This window comes from Mesocricetus auratus, unplaced genomic scaffold, assembly GCF_017639785.1.
Source record: "Mesocricetus auratus isolate SY011 unplaced genomic scaffold, BCM_Maur_2.0 Super-Scaffold_100031, whole genome shotgun sequence".
In the NCBI taxonomy this organism is placed as follows: domain Eukaryota; kingdom Metazoa; phylum Chordata; class Mammalia; order Rodentia; family Cricetidae; genus Mesocricetus; species Mesocricetus auratus.
In genome coordinates this window covers 14,096,114-14,116,943 of record NW_024429212.1, presented here as the reverse complement: position 1 = coordinate 14,116,943, position 20,830 = coordinate 14,096,114, and the positions used below count along the sequence as shown (strand labels likewise).

Sequence of the window (20,830 nt, the reverse complement as noted above, 5' to 3'; positions counted from 1 at the left end):
ACAGACAGCACTGAGGCACACAGTCTAGGTGCCTCACCCGGTGTCACATGACCAAAAAAATGACAGCAGGACTCAAGCCCGGGTATCTGTGTGCTCTGACTCACTGCCAGACCTCAGGCTGCTCTTACCCTTGGCCCCCGCCCCTCTTCTTTTTAATTGTGTGTGCCCAGAAGAGGCTGGAAGCTTTCGTTCGTGTCTAAAAGAAAGTAACATGGTTGTTTAGAAAGAAATACAATATTTTTCTTTACTTGTAAATCATTTGCAAATACTCACGTTTCCAGTGTCATTACAAAAAAGACCCCAGGAGAAACACGGGTCCTTTAACGTGAAAGGATGGTACAGCTGCTTACAAAAATAATAAATACGTATAGTGCTACCTAAAGAAAAAGGAAATCACCTAGCGAGAAAGGAAATCAGGGCCGAAACTCCTCGCTGGCAGCAAGTTCTCGCTGCCATGGGTCTCTCTTTGGCCTGTAAGTCAAACGCCTAGAGGACCGCTGTGAAGGGTTCAGGCCGAGGATCAAGTACAGAGTTGGGCATGGCTACTCCCTGAGTCCAGTACCTCCTCCCGAGCTCCGAGATGCCAAATTCTTGGGACCACTTCCCCCCTGGAACAGTGCTTAAAAATAGGGTGTGTGTGTGTATGTGTGTGTGTGTGAGAGAGAGACAGAGACAGAGAAAGAGAGAGAGAGAGAGAGAGAGAGACAGAGAGAGAGAGAAAGAGAGAGACAGACACAGAGAGAGAAAGAGAGAGCGGTACTATTTGTGGATGGTTCTCTTCTTGTCCTGGAGAGGCCTCCGGCTCTGTCTTTGGTACCAGCCTTCTGATCCCTTGGCTTTTGCTGCTCACCAGTCACAGACCTTCTGGGAGGAGCGAGCCTCCCCAGTGATGGGCAGGAAGAGGCAGAAAGCAAGAGAGGGGCGGTGAGGCAGGATGTACGCCCTGTGAAGGGAGTATTGCCTGGCCCGGTTCCGAGCCTGTCTGGCCAGGTCCCCTTCACAAGGCTGCGTCTAGTGGAAGTCCCGCAAGAGCCACACTAGGTGCAGGAACAGTGTCCGCGTGCCTGGAGACCGGATGGCGAGCACGCTGACATCACACTCAAGCAGCAATCCTGGGTTTTGTTGTTGGGGTTTTGTTTGGTTTTCGTTTTTTGCTGTTGTTGTTCCCATGGTTTCAACTGCAGGCCCGAAGACAGGAAGCTCTCTTCTGGAACCGACAGGGCCACGGGGGGCGGGGGACACAAGAACTGGCAGGGCTGGGACAGGCTCCAAGGCTTGGCACCCATGGGCGTGGCTGAAGACACGAGGCAGTGGCTGTGTTTAGTCACTAGCTGCCCTATGCGCTGCCGTGGGCTGCAGCAGGAGCATGGGGGACCTCCAGGGAGCGTCTCCCGCGGCCCCAGAGGCCAGGCGTGTGTCTAAAGTGAAGTACAGCTGTCTCCCAGTTCCCTCAGGGTTAGAGTTGGGTGGGGCCAGGCGGTGGCTGCTGTTTTGTGCGTTTTGCTTCTTCTTAGTTTGGTTTTCTTCGTTTTTTGGTTTCTGTCGGGAGGCTTGGGTTCCCGGGGCTGCTGGCTCATCCCTGGACACTGGGATGCTGGCCGTATAGTTCTTATCAGATACGTTAGCACCCAGCTCACGCCAAGCCAGCATCCTTAGCCATGCTATAGAAGATGCCCCTCTGCTGCAAGAGCTCAGAGGGTGCACCACACTCCCGAACTTCTCCTTTGTCCAAGACGATCACCCTGCACGGGGAAGGAGGCGGATGTGAGCACTGTGCAGAGAGACGAGTCTAATGCCTGTGTCTCCCTCCTCTGCAGAAAGTATTAGAAACTCTAGGGGCTGGAGAGATGGATTCAGCCGGGTACGCACCCTACCCCCTCCTCCCTGTTACTGCTTGGACCATGTCCATGTCAAAGTCACTCTCTGACATCAGTGTTAGTTGCTGTGATCATTGTCCCTCTCTCCAAAATTAAGTGTCCTGATCCTTAAGATGTTCCCTGAGCTTCCGTTTGAGAGGAAACCCAAGAGTCCAGAAGAACACGGGACACATAGCAAGGCCCGACGTGCATGTAAGTATGCTGACTGACACAAATACTGGATTAGCTGGTTCTTCCCACGATGGAAGAGTCCCCCCACTGGAGATGCCCCTGAGCATGAGGATGGCGATGAATGAACGAGTGAGTGAGTGAGTGAACAAACACGGCCGTGATCAGGATCGACCCTGCAAGCCTGCAGATCCCTTACCTCGTGTAGTCCATGATGGTATTAAGGCGGTGAGCAATGGTGAGCACAGTGCAGTCTTCAAACTGTGTGCGGATGGTGGACTGAATGAGGTCGTCCGTCTCGAGGTCCACAGCGGCTGTAGCCTCGTCCAACACTAGGATCTTCGTCTTCCTTAGCAGGGCCCGGGCCAGGCACACAAGCTGGCGCTGCCCAACACTAGGAGGGGAGAAAAGCCCAGAGGCAGGGGCCCAAATTAATCCTGATCCCGGACCAGGCCTGGAGGGGACAGGGCTAGCAGACAGTCTGGGCGCGGCTTTGGGCAAGAGAACAGACTCTACTCCCCATGCCCACGCCTGTGACAGGCATTACTAATCAATCGCGCCTTCCCGGTGAGCAGGAAATAGGCTTAGAATCATTCCGAAACAAAAGGCTCAGAGGTGATATTCAAAGTATCGGGCCACTTTGGCGTGGGTGACGTTAACAAGGGTGGCTCGGTATCCACGATCTCACTGAGCAGCAGCAGACTCGGCACTGGCTGGATCCAGCTACATGCCTGGCTTTAGTCAATGAACGGTCAGTAGAGGCCTAACACGGGAAGGGATGACCACGGAGCATGTTCACCCTTACGCGTCCGCCCATGCCGTGACAGCATGCCTGGGCTAAGAGTCAGCGGCACCCCCAACCCAAGACCGGCAGCACAGCCGCTGGCTGGTCACCCTAGCGCGGACGCGGAATGGAGCCTGGTTGCCCTGCTGAGGGGTGACGGAAGCTGGCACTTGGGCAGGAGGGCGGAATCTTCCCACGCCCAGCTCCCGCCCGCCCGCCTACCTCAGGTTCTCTCCGCCCTCTGCGCACTCATGGTCCAGCTTCTCTGGCAGAGCTGACACGAAGCTCTTCAGGTGAGCGAGCTCCAGGGCCGTCCACACCTCCTCATCAGAATACCGACTGAACGGGTCCAGGTTCATGCGGAGAGAGCCCGAGAACAGAACAGGATCCTGAGGGACAGCAGGCGGCATGCGTGAGGGTCTGAGTCCAGAAGGTTCCCCACAGACGGCCGCTGTGAGCGTGTTCCCCCGCTGGTGGTGTTATTCGGGGGATGACGTGGGTTTTTTTTAAGGAGGTGGACCCTGTCTGAAAGCAGCGGGTGGCTGGGGGCAGACCTCTCAAGTCAGACTTGGCTCTGACGCTGGCGAGGTCCCTGCTTCCTGGTTGCTTGATGTCATGACCACCCATGCCTACTTCATGACCATCCTTTCCCCTCATGATGGACAGCAACCCGGTGATACTGAGAACCAAAATGAACCTCTTCCCTGCAGATGACCTATCGGGTGTTCCGTCACAACTACTAGAAAAGTAACTAACAGCCTAAGACAACCACACCACATCGGACAAGGAAAGCTCACAGATGTGAGGCATGACATGCTCCCACCAGAACAGGAAGAGGTCTCAGAGTCCCTCCAAAGCATGAGCTCTGGGATGTCTGTAGCAGAAAATGTCCTGGGTAAACGGGAGCAAGACTTTTATTTTTGCAAAACTTCTCCAAACTTTGAATATGCAAATCCTCTACGTTGCTTTCGGTGCTGGTTTTCCATCACAGCAACAGAAATGTAACTAATACACTCATCCAGCCCCCGCCTCCAGAAGAGACTCTCAGAGACAAGGAAGAATCACAACCACGGGCAACGCATTAGGAAACAGATGCCCACAGAGATTGGTTTAGAAAATTCTTATGTGTAGCTTAGCTCCAGGAAGGAAGCATTAGAGATTAACACGTTCACTCCTGCAACTGGCAGAGAAGACAATGTCTTACTAAGCCCCTGCCACCACCAAAATCCACAGAGGCTCTGGCTCTTTGTATGAAACAGTATTTTCGTATAACCTACCCACAGCTCTTACAGCAAGTCCAGATGATATACTACTTACTACAAGAAAATACTAGGAAAATAGCTGCGCATCACTTGGGGATAAAAGTATGGTATTTAAGTGCAGATGCTAAACTTAAAAAACAAAAATAAAAACAAAAAAATTCGTCATGGGCTCAGTTACTAGAGGTACATGCTACCAAGCGTGTCAGCCTGAGTTTGATCCTCAGAGCACACACGCGGAACTGACTAGAGCAGTCCCTGACCTTGTACACACGATCTGCTCCCCTTCTCCCAGTAAATGCTTGACCGCAGAGACACCGTTCTCCACCTACAGTCGACTGAGCCTTTGGACACAGAGGGTGTGGCGCCAGGGCGTAAGGGGCCCACAGCCTTCCCACCTGGGGGATGATGGTGATCTTGAAGCGCAGGCTGTGCAGGCCAATCTTAGCGATGTTCACCCCATCGATGATGATGTCACCGCCTGCGGACTCATTGATCCGGAACAAACCCAGGGTGAGAGAAGACTTGCCAGCTCCTGTGCGGCCCACGATGCCAACCTGCAGGCAGGAAGGGGCTTTAATGAGGTGGGGGTGCGGCAGACTCCCAGCAGGCGGCTGCGTTAGAGCTGTGGTCGGCTGGTCGGTCTAGTTACCACCCCACGGCTTCTCTAAGACCCCCCCAGGGGTTACTCTGACAAAGGACAGGAAAGGACGCCTCTGCTTCTAGAGCCTAGGGACTTTTTATAAGTCAGGAGAGAGGCTTGAAGGAATAGGGAGTGTTTAGCTGAGTTATATTATGTTCAATTAGAGAAACTCAGAAAGTGATGAGGTGCTTCCTAGATGCCCACATGGTTCCTCTCTCCTCTAATGGGAATCCCTTCCTAGAGCTGTAACAACACCTCAGATTCAAGCAAAGCCCCCGAACTTCTCTGTTTGGCCTTGGCGCCCCAGTCACTGGCCAGTGGCTGACATTCCTAACACCCAGTGACAGCTCTTGCTCCCCTCTTTCACACCTGGGCTTGAGATGGGCTCCCCCACAGTTGTCACAGCTCAGCATGAATCCCCATAACACATAAAGACTCAGAGACTACCTCATGGAAATAGAACACTCTGATATACGTAGACGGACAATTTAACAGATCAGTACGACAGGATGCGGGTGCCTAAGGTGATCCCCGACTAAGTTTCTGAGAAAATTCTGTGGGTCACAGACATATAGAATGTCTTCCAGGAATAGCTTGGAACCATACGTCCCTATAAGCCATCGTGGTGATGGTGGCATCACCTGTGACTCTAGACTTTACAAACTCCAGGGTCTTTAAGGGGCCACATAGGCACACAGACCCCACAGGAGGAACTGGGGTGAACTGAAAGGCTAGAATCTTCTAAGAAGGGCCTGGAGGAGGTTAGGCCCAGGATAAACAAAGGGACCATCTTATAAAAGACCATGGATATTTTAGTGTTTATAGTCCCTGCAAATGTCTCCCTATAACAGATCGACACGTCTGTAGACCTCGTCCTTCAGTGGTCCGCTGTGCCGCATTCCGAACACAGGCGGCATCTTTGATTCCCAGGGTTCCTCCCTGTAAAGGCACCTCCGTCCCACAGTACGAGCTGGGGCTCACGCTGGACCTTAAGTCAAGGGAAGTGGAGGACGGCGCACACCCACCTTTTCTCCGCCCTCGATGGTGACGTTTATGTTCTTCAGAACCAAATCCAAGTCCTCTCGGTATCTCAGGCAGTAGTTCCGGAACTCTACACGGCCCAAATGCGGCCAGGTGCTGGGTGGAGCTGTCTCCTGGATTTGCCAAGGGGCCTGGATCACGACAAGAGGGATAAGAGAAACCGGCAAATGCAGGCTGCAGCTAAACTCCGTCTTTTATGCGGGTTCTGGGGATCTGAACTCTACCGAATGGGCTATTTCTCCAGCTGCTTCTAACACTCCAAATCAATTCATTTCCACTTATGAGGAGACTTTCATCACAGATGCAGTTTAATCCCCCGTAACGAGAGCCCCTATAAACTGACAGAGCAAACTGCTGGTGGCTTCGGAGGGCGCTGGTTGCCGTTTGGTGAATGTGAGAGAGAAGTGTGCGGTTCATGGGTCAGTTGTGGGGAAGCCATCCCAATTGACAAGGTAGCCATGAGCCTCAGGCGACAACCAGGGCTAAGACTTTCTCTGTGACATCAAACGAAGGAAAGAGTTACAGGGGGAAATGTTCCTTAGTAAGGGACACAGCACACAGGTATCTTGGGGGAAACGAGGCATGTGTTAAAAACAGACAGGACAAGCAAGCCCCAGACAGAGGGCCTGGAAGGCACAAGCTCACTCTCCGAGCAGGCCGAGGACACCGGAAGGGGCCAGGCTGGGACCCTCCTTACCTCCTTCTCTGTTTCGGAGTACTCCTTCAGTCTCTCCACAGCCACGATGTTGGTCTCCATCTCAGAGGACATCCGGACCAGCCAGTTCAAGTAGGAAGTCACCTGCCAGTGGAGAGAGCCAGGCGGGGAGTGTGGCTCCAGTGTCATCAAGTATGTATCATGCCATTCACCAAATGCAGAAATGAGTCCCCACCCAGAGCCATTACCCAGAGTGGACACACTGTGCCTCTTAGGGATCACCCCTTTCAGGGTGACACCCGACCCACAGAGCTGTCAGACAGCAGTCGGGAGCTGTGAGATGGCTCTGTGGGAGAGCTAATCCCCGCACCTGAGCTCCACCCTCCAGGGCCAGGGAAAGACGCAGGAAGAGCCGGTGGTGGCGCGCGCCTTTAGTCCCAGCACTCGGGAGGCACAGGCAGGCGGATCTCTGTGAGTTCGAGGCCAGCCTGGTCTACAGAGCGAGTTCCAGGACAGTCTCCAAAACAATACAGAGAAACCCTGTCTTGAAAAACCAAAACAAACAAACAAACAAACAAACAAAAAAAAAACCAAAGAAAAAAAGATGCAGGAAGGCAATTGACTCCACAGAGCTGTGCTCTGACTTCCACATGTACGCTGTGGATGGGAGGGAGGGAAGGGGGGAGAGGGAAAGGGGAAGGAGGAGAAAGAGACAGAGAGAGGGACAGGAGGAGGGGAAAGGGGAGGGGAGAAGGGAAGGGGGAAGAAGACAGAAAAGAAAAGGCAGACAGAGAAGTCACATAGGAAACTGGAAAATTTGAAACTGGGTGATTTTCAGGTGATGGTTCATGTCCACAATTAATCCCAGTGCTCCAGAGACTGAAGCAGGAGAGTTATGCTAAGTTCTAGGCCAGCCTGGGCTGTAGAGAAATAACCCAAGGAAGAGTCTTCTACCTGCAGCGAGTAAGACACCGAGAGGCCCACCAAGCCAGCACTGAGGCTGTGCCGGGATATGACAGCAAACAGGGCAGCGAACAGTACGATGCAATTGCCCACACACTCCAGGCGCACTGCCAGCCACCTGCAAGGAGGTCAGTAGGAGAGCATCAGACAGACAGACAGACACATGCCCAGCTTCAAGCTCGTGGGACAGAGCTAAGCCCTCTGCTGGCTGAGCTAATTTCCCAGCACTTTTAGAGAAAGTCTTGTGGGTACCATTCATCCAAGATATGAGAACTGGGGGGGGGGGCATGTGGATATTCCCTAAGGCCCATGGGATTTGAGGCCAACAACTCTTCTTGAGTCTGGCTTGTCTGGGGACTAAAATAGAATTCTCTAGAAGCAATTCCCATCCTGGAATCTCAAGTTTGCCTTAAGAAAGATTTGACTTTTTCTTAGGAAATCTTTAAAATTAAAAAAAAAATTTCCCTGGAAATTCATAGATTGTCACAGAATGCAGGAGGCACTGCTGTTTGCAAACAGGCCTCTTGGGCAGGGGCACAGCTCAGCGGGGGATCGCTGGCCCGACATGCACAAGGCCTTGGGATTGAGAGTCACCACCACATAAGAACAATAATAATTATAAAATAAATAAATAAATAAAACCAGTCCCTTGGCAAGAGATGGGCCTCAGTGTGAGGAAGAAATAAGTTGCTATTTTCAAGGTTGGACACCGAGCTTTTGGAACCACCCCCGTGTGCACCCCACAATGCAGGGGTGATGGGGACACAAATGTGGCTTCTCATGCTTGCACAGTAAGCCGTATTAGCCAGCAGGCCATCTCTCCAGCCCCTAGATGGCTTTATTTTTGAGGCAAGGTCTCATTCTATAGCCTAGCTAGCCTGGAGGTCAGTAGGTCACCAAGGCCACCTCAAACTCACGGTAACCTTCCTTCAAGCGTGCGTGCGCTGCCATGCTCCCGTGTGCTCTGAATTTCTCCCCCAGAAGAAACGGAGGCTGAGGGCCTGGGCACTCAGCTGGCTTCCTCTGTCCCGCTGACCACGGCACCCACCTGTTTGCCACGATGCTGGGGTAGTAGGCCTTCTGGTTCTCGTCCACTTTCAGGTCGCTCTGGTGAATGAAGCGGCCCTGCTCCGTGAAGGCGCGGATGACACTGACCCCCAGCAAGGTCTCGTTGAAGTGCGAGTACACAGGGGAACGGCTGACAGACTCGAGGCGCTTCAGCTGTCGGGAGGAGGCCACATAGAACCTCTGTGGGAGAGAGCAAGAGACACAGGGTCAGGGCTTGGTCCCTCGTCCTATCCTCCCGGGGAACTCCGGGAGAAGCTAGACACCGAGGATATCTCCGGAGCCCGAAAACTGGAGGCGGGCTGTGGGACAGTGATGTCAGCGACAGTAGTCTCAGCGACTTGAATGCGTATCCCCTGTCTACAGCCTACAAACCTAGGCAACGTTCTTTTTTGCTTTTGGATGGAGACCAAGAGGTACATGTGACTTCCTCTCTGAACCCATGGCTAAGCAGTAGCAGGACGGACCTGAAATGACCCCCAGACTGTCCGGCCTCGCAGAAGCCCTAAATGTTTGGGCTACAGGCATAGAAGCGAGCTTTGTGACGGTGACTTCATTTGCTACCAACACGGAGACCCAGCCAGGTCGCTGGGCTGGCTTAGCCTCGGTTTATTCTGTAGAGTAGTAACACCAAAGCCATTTTGTACAGTGGGCTATGAGGACAACTCATGGGGGAAGTCCTTCAGGATGCTGTGAATATGCTTCTATTATTGGTTGATGAATAAAGCTGTTTTGGCCAATGGACAGATGTAGCCAGGCAGGAAGTACAGGCGGGGTGACCAGACTAGGAGAATTCTGGGAAGAGGAACACAGATAGTGAGTTGCCAGCGAGACACCATGTAGCTGCCAAGGAAGCAGGAGACCTGGGCATCATGGGTAAGCCAAGGCCATGTGGAGACACACAGATTAATAGAAACGGGTTAATAATTAAGAGAGAGCTAGCCAGTAAGAAGCCTGAGCCATCGGCCAAACGGTTTATAATTACTATAATCCTCTGTGTTTATTTGGGACTAAACAGCTATGGAGACAGGTGGGACAGAAACTCGGTCTACAGACAACAGGTAAGAGCTACTGACTCCTCTGTGTGAGTCTCACATGTTCACATGCACACTCATTGCACGACAAGCCACACACACATAGATCAACGCGCAAGGGACCCCATGTACTCCGCTAAACCAGGAGCAACTGCCTGTGTCAGAGTCTCACGCGCGCGGCAACTCCACACCCTCCCGTATGCCTATCCCTGCTCTTCAAATTCATCGTTATTACATGTATAAAAACACATACACGGCCCTAAATATAACCTGTTCGAGTCCGGACAATGCTGGAACGGGACAACATTGGTGTGCTCTTCCTCGGGGAGAGACACCTCTCATGTCCCAGCTTTACCTAGCTGCCTGATGCCTTAGTTAGGGGTTACCGTTTGCTGTGATGAAACACCATAAAAAGCAACTCGGGAAGGGAAGGGTTAATTCCACTCACAGTGCCACGTGACACTTCACCACTGAAAGCAGGGAGGGCAGGAACTCAAAGCAGGGCAGGAACCTGGAGGCAGGAGCTGATGCAGAGGCCATGGATGGGAGCTGCTCACCGGCTTGCTCACCCTGCTCTCTTATAGAACCCAGGACCAGCAGCCCAGGGATGGCCCCACCCGCAGTGGGCTGGTCCTCCCCATCAATCAAGTTGAGAAAATGCCTTACAGGTCAGTCTTAAGGAGCCATTTTTTTTTTTCAACTGAGAGTCCCTCCTCTCAGATGACGTTAGCTTGAGCCAGCTGACATAAAAACGCGCCAGCACACCTACATAGCGCTTTGTGTAGAAGGGTGGAGGCCTGCTCTACTCAGATGCTTGGCGAGTGCTGAAAGCACAAAGTTCCCAGTATACTTCCTCACCCTCTGAAGGCTCCAGGGAGCCAATGAACGGACACTACATTAACCGCTTGGGGACCCGCGCCCTCCTTTGGCCTCTGTAAAAAGGTAAGAGCGAGGGGGGGGGCCCAGTTCCCAAGGTGCTGCTCGGCCGCTGAGGCGCAGTGACCCTGGGCATGCTTCCTGAGCATTTGCTGGTCTGATCCACCACAGCAGGGCAAGTCAATAGAGACTGCCCCCCCCCCCCCCCGGCAGGCACGGGGCCACCGCAGATGTGGCACCCTCGAGGGACCCTGCCACCTCTGCACCCTCACCGGCTGTCCCCATCCTCCTGTATGTTCTGCCCACTTTACCCCCAGCCTGGGCTCCTCATCAGGCCACTCCCTCTACAGACTCTCTTACAGGGTCTCCCCTGACCAAACACGCCATTTCCCACTTCCAATCTCATTACTGTGAAAATTCACTGTGACATGAATTGTGTTCAGGAGTGATCGCAGTTCTTTTTTTTTTTTTTTTTTTTTTTTTGCAAGGGGGGCATTTGGAGACAGGGTTTCTCTGTATTGCTTTGGAGCCTGTCCTGGAACTCTGTAGACCAGGCTGGTCTCGAACTCACAGAGATCCGCCTGCCTCTGCCTCCCGAGTGCTAGGATTAAAGGTGTGTGCGCCACCAACGCCAGGCACAATGATCTCAGTTCTTAAAAGGTATTTGTCCTTCTTAATATAGGCAGAGGGGCACAGACTACTACCTGGTCTGAGTCTCCTGCAGTAACCATTGCAGGAGAGAACATGGACCAGGCAAGGCCCTGAACTCTCAGGAGTGTGACCAGAAATTGCCATGGACACCAACAAATGCAACAGCAGCCACATCCCGGTCTAACTGCATGCTGCATCATTTCACCTGTTACGCAGGCGCTCGTTATTATGTAATTTTAAATCTTATATGATGATGATAATTGTGTGTGTGTGTGTATGTGTGTGTGTGTGTGTGTGCGCGCGTGCGCGTGCACTGAAGTATGCGCATGGTGTGTATGTGTGCCCATGCCTCGTGCACACGTGGAGCTCGGGGAACAACTTTTGGCCGTCAGTTCTTTCCTTCCATCCTGGGATGTGAGAGTCATGTTTGCGTGGCAAGAGCTGAGCATCTCCTGCCTGCTGAGCCATCTTACTGACCCTGTTTTGAAAATCACAAAAGTAGTGTACACTGACTGTGGCGGTTAGACTGAGAATGTGTCTCGTAGGCTGGAATGTGTGAACCCTTGGCCCCAGGCTGGAGGCGCTACTTGGGTAGGGTTAGCAGGTGGGACTTGCTGGAGGAGGTACTTGGGTAGGGTTAGCAGGTGGGACTTGCTGGAGGAGGTACTTGGGTAGGGTTAGCAGGCGGGACTTGCTGGAGGAGGTAGCTACTGGGCAAGATCTGAGGCCACTCCATGCTTGCTCTCTCATAGCTCAGTGTGAGCTCTCAGCAGTTCCTGCCATCACAGCTGGTGCATGCCGGGATTCCCTGATGGGATGGTGATGGACTCTTTCCCCTCTGGAACTGTGAGCCCAAATAGACCCTCCTTCAGTGAGGTGCCTTGGTCATAGAGCATTTGTCACAGTCATGCAAGTGTAACTAATACACTGAGAACGATATGGACAGAAAGACTAAGTAGCGTCTAAATCCAAATGTGTAAGGGGGCCTGGGGAAGCAGGGCTAAGTAGAAGACACTGTCTAACACCTGCGTTTCCATTCCCAGCATCACAAAATTTACATAGATAGATAGATAGATGGATAGATAGATGGATGGATGGATAGATAGATAGATGGATAGATGGATGGATGGATAGATAGATGGATGGATAGATAGATAATGATATAGATAGATAGATGATACATAGATAATGGTGATAGATGATAGACAGATAGATGATAGATAGGTAGATGGATAAATATTCCTTTATACTATGTACTTATGTGTCACTGTGACTGGTTTAATAAAGAAGTTGAATGGCCAATAGCTGGACAGGTAGAGGTTAGAAAGAGAGCATGAAGAGGAGTTGTCTCGGGAGTTGAGAAGATGCAGAGGAAGCAGGAGACTGAGAAAGGGTACTGAGACACACGACAGAGTGTAGGTAAGAAACATGGGTCAATTTAACATGCAAGCTAGCTAATAACAAGCCGGATCTGCTGGCCGAGCACTTATAATTAGTAAGTCTGTGTGGTTATCTGAGAACTGGCTGGCGGGCGAGGAAAGTCCGCCTACAACAGATGGAACCGAGGATGACGGTTAGACCTTTCTCAGAGGACAGTCTCGGTGGGCACCTACAGAGCCAACATCTCAAAGCCAACTTTAAACTGCGTTACAACTACTGCTGTGACAGTGATTGACAGCCACCAAAAAGATCAGGGAAGCACACCTTTGAGAACAAGTGAGGAATCTTCCAGAGGGGATTAACTGAGGGAAGCCAGCGTCCCATGTCTGGGAGTCTGGATAAAGAATGGATAAAGGAAAAACGAGGCAAGCGCACGCATCTTCTGCTTCCTGAGCATGCCACACCCTCCCCACCGTCACAGCCAGCCAGCGCTGAGACTCAACAAAGAGCATCCCCTCCCTAAGGTGTTTACGCCAGGTATGTTGAAATGGCAATGTAGCTGTGGGGTATACTAGGTCCTCTGAGCAGCACAACGGAGTGAACCCTGACTGGGGCTGAGGATCCCGGGTCACAGGCTTGCCCAGCACACATGGGAAGCGAGGTTTCTGCTCTCAGCCTACAAATGAAAAGCACCCTTTCAAGTTCATCTACACCTGGGGACCCCATCCAGCTCTCCATGCCCAGAGTTTCCCCAGAGACTCCTGGCGTGATCTCTTCCTCCAGGCATTATTATTCTTCTGACTTCAGTCACCACAGTCACTGCACTGTCCCTAAGCCTCTCCCCCATAAAGTGGAGGAGAACGAACTCTCGGCCTGGTGACCCCATCACTGTAGCACCTGTGAGGTTCATTCACGGGGTATAGGGGCGGGCAGCTCATGTCTCTCGATAGCAGCACCAAGTCCAGCACGCAGCCACACCGCAAGTTATTTGTGTGCACGCATGTTAGTATGTGTAGAGGTTATGGCCGATGTCGTGTCTTCCTTGGTATCTTTCCCACCTTGGTTTCTGAAACAGGCTCTCTCTCTGAACCTTGGACTCAGTGACTAGACTGTCTGGCCCATGACCTCCAGACAGTCTCTGCCTCTGCCTCTCTAGCACTGGGATTTTGAACACACTTTACTCCCCTTCCTTTAAATAAATAAATAAATGAATGAATAAATCTACACTTACTCATTCAGAGATCAGAAGTAACTCAAGGAAGCCTTCCACCCTGTGGGTCCTGCGGGGCCATTGGGCTTGGCAGCATTTGGATGGCCCAGGCTTGACTTTTCTAGGGATCAACTCAAGTCTTCATGCTTGCAAGGTAAGCATTTCACCCCTCATGGGGCTCTGAGGTCATTACCGTTTGTAGTTTCCAGTGCCACACTGTGCCTGTTCTGAGCTGGAACCTTCAGGAAGCTTTCCAGGCAGCCATGAGCACATGGTGGTAAACGCAGTCGGCTGTCCCAGTAAGCAGTTGTCACTGACTTAGAGAAGCTATAGGGGAACGTCCCCTATGATTCCATCTTTCTTCATGGGAATGTCATGTCACTGGCCCCAAGTGTGATGGGGCCCAGGTATAGGATAGCAGTACCAAGGCTCCCAGACCCTAGACGAGAACCCAGTGTATGGTGTTTTTAAATTTTTTGTTTTGTTATTGAGAAGGTTTTGGTAGGTAGCTTTGAACTCTCCATCCTCCTGGCTCAATTTTGAGTGCTGGAATTACAAGCAGGTGCCAGCAGATGTTAGTTTACATTGCCATTATCCCCGCCAACAATCTCAACAGCCAACCTTATGGATGACAACGCTTCCATCAGGGCTCTGAGCGTGGCCTCAAAGCCACGGAGACCAGGGTCTAACTCCTGGTCTGCCACCTGAGAAAGACGCTTCCTCTTTGAGCCTCCGCCCTCTCACCTGAAAGTGTAAATCTACAAAGAAACCACCCAAGAAAGCATACATGCACCGAGAAAAGGAGACCTCTACAAAGGGGACAAGGCATGGACCAGAACAGCCGCCCCCTCCCAGAGGAAACTGGCTGGTGAAGACCGTGCCGTGCCCAGTTCTCCCTCGTAAACGGCGGCCATACAATGAGTTCCGAGACTAGGTGATTTAAATGGGCAGCTCTGACCCGACGGCCGCAGGTTCCCTGCCCTGCTCCCTTGTGTTGCTCTCAGTGTCTGAACTGAAGATAGGACGGACGCGATAGCTGAAACTCTGGTTGATACGCATTCTGGGCCACGGGGCCAACTTAATCATGGGAAGACGGCAAAGCGGAACTAAACACAAACGAGGGTGTCAGCAGCAGCAGTAACAAGACTGACCCGCAGGGCCACACCCACCTTGACACGAGCCCCCTCCTAGTGCGCTACACGCATCGGCATCCACCCTGAGAGGCCGTCTCGGCTCACCTGCACAAAGAAGTAGATGAGGCCCAAGGGCGGGATGACGACCGCGGCGATGGGTGTGGCCAGCAGGATGATTATGACGGCCCCGATGACGTTGAAGAGCGAGCCCATGAACATCTTGATGACCTGCGGGATCATGGAGTCCACTGTGTCCAGCTCCTTGGAGAAGCGGTTCACTAGGTTCCCGCTGGGCGTGCGCTCAAAGAAGCTCATGGGCGAGCGCAGGACGTTGCGCAGGAGGTCCAGGTGCAGGTGACGGGAGGCAAAGATGCCCCCAATGGACACAGCCATGGAGTAGCCGAATACCGACACGCCTAGGACAGTGACAGAGACGCGAGCGTGAGACACAGGAGTGTTACCAGCACGCTGGCCCACGTGACTCAGCAAGCCAGTGACGTGGTGGCCCCCAGTCACCAGCACGCATCGTGAGCTACACACTAGGCTGGGGTTTCTGAAGAACTGAATCTTCCTTTAACTTTAATGAACTAAATTCAAATCACCTCCCACGGCTGTGTGGCTACTGGGCCAGACAGCACGGCTCCTACAGCAGACGCGGATGCTATGCAAACCCAGGGATGCACCACGCCTTCTCTGTCCTTTGCTTTCTCTAATATGTAAGATGAAGGCTCTGAGGCAGGGGGAAGCAGGTTACAGATGGAGAAACTCGAGGCATCCACGCCCGACCTTCTGATGCCTTGTTCCAAAGCTACCCAGAGATCAGGAGACAACCGTGGCTCCTCCAAACCAGCATCCCACAGAGTTCTTTCAGGGAATTCTATCTGAGGCTCTTTCACCAAGAACAGGGGAAAAGGCAGACTTTGAAGTTGGCACTGCCAGCCCTGTCAGCTAGGGCCCCCCCATGTCAAGCAACGTGAGTCACCTCGCCTGTACAATGGGGACAGTGACACAAAGTCACAACCAGTACTGGGTGTCTTCCCAGCACCATGCCTGGATGCAGAAGCTCCCACAAGAAGGCTCACTTACCTCTCACACGAGCGCATCAGGAACATGGAAAGGACACGTGTGTACAAAACACTTTCATGAGCACACAGACCTACAGCTAGATCCCACACTGTCTGGTACAGCTTCAGAGTAAGCTCCAGAGCTGGCCCGCTTCATTCAATGCCACCTCAGCCAGCAATCAGCCATGTGGCTTGAGCTGACTGGGAGGGAAGGTGGGCATGAATTCAGCAAGCATTAAGGGTCCACCATGTGGCAGGTTCTATCCCTTGGGTCTGGCTCGGTTTGCGGGTGTAAATTCCCTGATGACTTGGACACTCAGTTAGGAAATTACACGCGAAGTAACCACAGGCATACCTTGCAAGATGCCCAAGGCCCCATAGACACTCAGTCGGTACGTCCTGTGCTCCTGCGTCCCGTTGACAGTGGGGTGGTCGTCTGTCCAGAGGCTCAGCCAATAATTGGAGGCCAGGGAAGACACGTGATTGCACAGGAAGAGGAAGACACTCAAGAAGGTGATGAAGAGGCCGATGGCCTTCATGTAGCTCCAGTACACTGAGAGCTGCACCTAGGATCCGCAGTGCCAGCATGAGGTCAGCAGCTCCCGTGTGCCGCCTTACAGCCCAGCCCACCTCGTGGGCCCTGACCCTCAATACCCTGCTGCAACTGTTAGTCAATGACGTCAGCCAGCAGTAGCAAAGCCAGGCTTTCTGCCTCTCACACGAGCTTCCAGTCAAGCACTCGCACAGGCTAATGCTCCATCACCACCCACTCAGACGCGTAAGCAGAGGAGCCATAAGCGGCACAGAATGCCAAGGGCCCAGGTGAGCGGGCAGCAGGGAGGTTTTCCCTGAGGAAGTGATGTTGAGGAGTTTACCAGCTGTGAGTGGGAAACGCGGAGAGAAAGGACGTGACCCACGGGTGTAGAGGTGCCAGGGAGCGCGGCACATTTGGGACGTGACAACAAGGACAGGGAAGTGGCCGCGGCTGGTCTGTCTGCAGCCTGGGAGGTCCCACTCAAGACTCCAGGCTGCTCACGGCCAAGCAGTCCTGAGCGCGGGCAGGGAGACTGGAGTACCAACATGGAGTCAGCAGCTCAGACCCCAACTCCAGCAAAGTCACTTAGCCTCTCTGGCCTTGGTTTTGGCACAGAAACTAAACACAGGGCCCCAGCAGGCTTGCTGTCAGACGCGCAGGCTCACGCAAGCAAGCACGCACGCACGCACGCACGCACGCACGCCTGTAGGTCGAGCAGCGCGCTCTGCGCTGGGCCCCGCTTGGTTACCTGGCCCGTCTGCGCCTTGTCCGCTTCCATCAGCTTCCAGGTCTCCTCCTTGGCGCCCGCCTTCTGCATGTCGGCTGTGCTGCCGCTGTGCTGATGGCCGGCTTCCCCGCTGTGGGAAGAAGAGCTGCTGAGACGCCTGCTGCCAAGGAGAGTATGGTGTCAGGAGGAGTGCCAGCACACGTGTGAACACACACACGCACGCATGCACGCACACACGCAAGCACGCCTGGGACCCGCGGCACTCCCCACAAGAACATGCTTCCACGGAAAGGGATGCGTAGGTCAGGAACGGGGTCTACTGTGGGTAGAGAAGGCATGTGGGAATAATCTTTCATGTAAAGAAATGATCTGGGAGCTAGAGATGTAGCTGGGCTGGTAAAATGGAGCTCCGGGTTCCGTCTACAGCACAGCGTAAACTAGGCGCACACCTGCCGTCCCAGCATCAAAGAGGGAGAAACAGGAGGGTCAGGCTTTCGGGTTCATCCTTGGCTGTTTGTCTAGCCCAAGGTCAGCCTGGGATACAAAAGACCCTATTTGTTGTGGAATATTAGTTCAAAATGTGTTACATTTGTTTAATGATGCAAAGATGTTGCATTCTTTTATGTTGCATTTGTTTAACTCTGTGAAACTGTGTTACTTTGCCTGTCTAAAACACCTGATTGGTCTAACAAAGAGCTGAATGGTCAATAGCAAGGCAGCAGGAAAGGATAGGTGGGCCTGACAGGCAGAGAGAGTAAATAGGAGAAGAAATCTGGGAAGACTGAAGAACAAGAAAAGGAGGAGAGAAGGATTCCAGGGGCCAGCCACCCAGCCACCCACCCACCCAGCCACACACAGAATAAGGAGGAAAGAAAAGATATGCAGAAATAGAGAAAGTTTGTAAAAGCCCAGAGGCAAAAGTTAGACAAGATAATTTTAAGAAAAGCTGGCTATAAAGAAGCAAAGACAAGGCTGGGCATTCATAAGAGAGAACAAGCCTTTGTATGTTTATTTGGGAGCTGGGTGGCAGGCCCCCAAAGAGTATAAACAAACAAACAAAAAAAACACCACCCTGCCTCAAAAAAAATCTCTAAGCAATGTCTTTGAAGATATAAGATAGAGCTTAGGACCACTGTCTTAGAGCCTCTGGATACTCCAGGGCTGCCCAGCTGGTAAGCCTCCATCTGTTTGCTGTGAGATGGGAACAGGCCAGAATCACCTTTAATGTGACTGTCTGTGACCAGCAAAAGCCCAGTGTGTCAGGCCCCATGTCAAGCCCCCGAGGAAAGACACAGATCGCTCAGGGGACAAGTTTCATAAGAAGAAACGATCAATGCAGGGCGGGCCCGTGTGGATTACAGTCCGTGCTGGTTCCTCCCGGGAAAGGCTCCTGAAGGATGGAGGGGCAGGCAGGATGTGCACAGACTGCACACCCCGGAGAGCTGCGATGGTGGAGTGGAGGCTACCTGTCCCTTCTCACTTCCCACGGGCCAAGAAACAGAGCCAGGGGCAACACAGGGCCGGCCACCCTCCCGGTGCTTACCTCTGAGGGTGTTTCCCCACCGACACCAGCATCCCGTTCTCCACTGGCTTTGACTCTTTCCCGGAACCGCTGACACCTGGCAGAAGGCAGAAGGGGGGGAGTGTGGTGTCAAGAGCTCGAGATCTGGGCGAGGCTAACGACTGAACGAGAGCCCAGTCCCTTCCGGAGTAGACAACGGTGACAACGGTGACTCTGGCTCCCAGGAGCGTGAAAAGACAGAAGCACATTGCTCCATCCACAGCCCAGGCCCTCAGGGAGGAGCAGCGCTCTCTGCTCCTGACTGCTTGGCTGCAGGCAGACGGCACCAGGAACCGCAGGTAAAATGTGTAAAAAGCACTCATCAGGGAGATGCTGGAGCCAAGGCAGGAAGGGAGACAGGGCAACGTGTGCTGACTCTAAGCATCCAGTAGGGGGCACTGCTTAACAGGAACCTCACACCCATGCGGTGATGCAAGCTGCCATCTGAGACTGGAGGGTGGCAGGTTAAAGACTAACCTGGGCTACATGTCTGACCTTGTCAAAAACAAACGTCAACCACTGTGACAATGGCATCCACCAAAGGCAAAGGCCCAGAGGCCCCTCAGTGCCAGAGCTCACCCTGTGTGGTCAGATTACATGGGAGATGCCCAGAGCCTGGAGAAGCAGGCCTTTCAGAACACCTGTCTCTCTAGTATTAAGGTTTTGATGTCTGAACAACTGGAGAGGCCACATGGGACACAACTGCCAGATGCCTGCACTAACCCCAGAAGAATCCCTCACCCCAGAAGGAAGGATCCCTCACCCCAGAAGGAAGGATCCCTCACCCCAGAAGGAAGGATCCCTCACCCCAGAAGGAAGGATCCCTCACCCCAGAAGGGTGTGAACAAGATCAGAACTCAGGGCGCCTGATGACTAGGGGTGCCAAACACCACTGTCCCGCCCACTCAAGAACAGTCATCAGTCCACGACTCCCTCCCTACATTGGCTTCTCCATTCTTTGGTATTGAAAGAGGAAGACAGACAGAGCATCCAGGACTCCGACAGGTAGAGGTGTGTGTGTGTGTGTGTGTGTGTGTGTGTGTGTGTGTGTGTGTGTGTGTGTGTGTGTTAGAGGGTGCTCACAGATACGAGCACAGGGCCAGCAACACTGCAAGGAAGACCCGAAGACTCACGAGGGTGACACACAGAACGACACAAAATGCAGAGCCAGTGCTGGGGCCACCAACAGGCTAGAGGGGATGGGGCGAGGGGAGGGCTCCAAGCTAACAAAGCCGTCCCCGAGGGGGGTGGCTCTGTAAACGATCAGACGCCTGGATCCTGTCAGCATCCCTACAGCCCTGGACTGAGCTCCCACTTAGCTGTGTGCCAAGGAAATGCAAAACTCTCCCGACTTCCAGCTGTACATCTGTAAAATGGGAATGTAGCTGACCTTCAATGCGGGAGGCAGAGAGAGGTCCATCACAAGGCTCAGTGCTGCTTATGTGAGCACCTGTGAATGCACTCCAGGTAATTCTGGACCTGGCTAGACCTGAGACTAACTCCTTTAAATGTCCCCTTGAACATCAGCATCCAGACTTATCTCACTATGCTATTTGTGAGCATACGTGTCTGTGTGTATACGCACACAGATAGAGGTTACAACCCCTTGGCTGCTGGTTCTCAGGTGCTGTCTGTCCATCCTGAATCCTGAATCCTGAGACAGGGTCTCCCCGATCCTGGGGCTCAGTGACTAGGGTAGGCTGCCTATCTCCACTTCCCAACACCTGGGGATCAGACAAAGGGTTTTGTTTCTACGGCAAGCACTTACTTGCCTGTATCTCCACAGCCCAGTCACTGATTCTTGCATTTTTTTTTGAAAAACCAAACAAAACCCCAAAACAGCCACGTTACTAGGGTGAATGGTAACAAGCAGAACTTCCCAGGTCAATCACGTACAGCACACCCCCGTCCCTCCTGCCCCTGCCTTTGCGGAGGCTCCGTTTGCGCCCACCAGGTGCAGCATCTCTTCTCCAGAAGCTCCAGTGAAGGACAGACCGGGCTGAGGGCCTGCCTTCCGTGTGCTTCAGCTTCCCCACCCCACCTGGGCTGGTCGAGCCCCGACCATTGCCTTCTCCAGAAGCTCCAATGGTGTTTAACAATGGGGGGGGGGCAGGCGAGCATAGGTACGCACACCTGCATTATTCCGGGAAACAGCCACCCTGCAGGAGGAGCTCTGCATCTGCTGCTTAGGGCAATGGCCGGGT

At 52.9% G+C, this 20,830-nt stretch overlaps 1 protein-coding gene across 3 annotated transcripts in view; it reads right to left on the bottom strand.

The window, feature by feature from the left end:
- Positions 1 to 218: 218 nt before the first annotated feature.
- Abcc1 (ATP binding cassette subfamily C member 1) overlaps positions 219 to 20,830 on the bottom strand; it is a 113,139-nt gene continuing 92,527 nt past the window's right edge. Inside the window, exons 20-31 of one of the 3 annotated variants that reach the window (XM_040733399.1) lie at positions 18,609 to 18,684; positions 17,087 to 17,225; positions 16,159 to 16,369; positions 14,845 to 15,155; positions 8,439 to 8,638; positions 7,382 to 7,508; positions 6,470 to 6,571; positions 5,757 to 5,903; positions 4,487 to 4,645; positions 3,052 to 3,218; positions 2,245 to 2,439; positions 219 to 1,742 (exon numbers count right to left, since the gene is read on the bottom strand). In XM_040733399.1, coding sequence (XP_040589333.1) covers positions 1,634 to 1,742; positions 2,245 to 2,439; positions 3,052 to 3,218; positions 4,487 to 4,645; positions 5,757 to 5,903; positions 6,470 to 6,571; positions 7,382 to 7,508; positions 8,439 to 8,638; positions 14,845 to 15,155; positions 16,159 to 16,369; positions 17,087 to 17,225; positions 18,609 to 18,684 — 1,943 coding nt within the window. In that variant the 3' untranslated portion in view covers positions 219 to 1,633. The remainder of the gene's footprint in view (positions 1,743 to 2,244; positions 2,440 to 3,051; positions 3,219 to 4,486; positions 4,646 to 5,756; positions 5,904 to 6,469; positions 6,572 to 7,381; positions 7,509 to 8,438; positions 8,639 to 14,844; positions 15,156 to 16,158; positions 16,370 to 17,086; positions 17,226 to 18,608; positions 18,685 to 20,830) is intronic. The other 2 variants (XM_040733400.1, XM_040733402.1) reach the window with 2 other exon arrangements.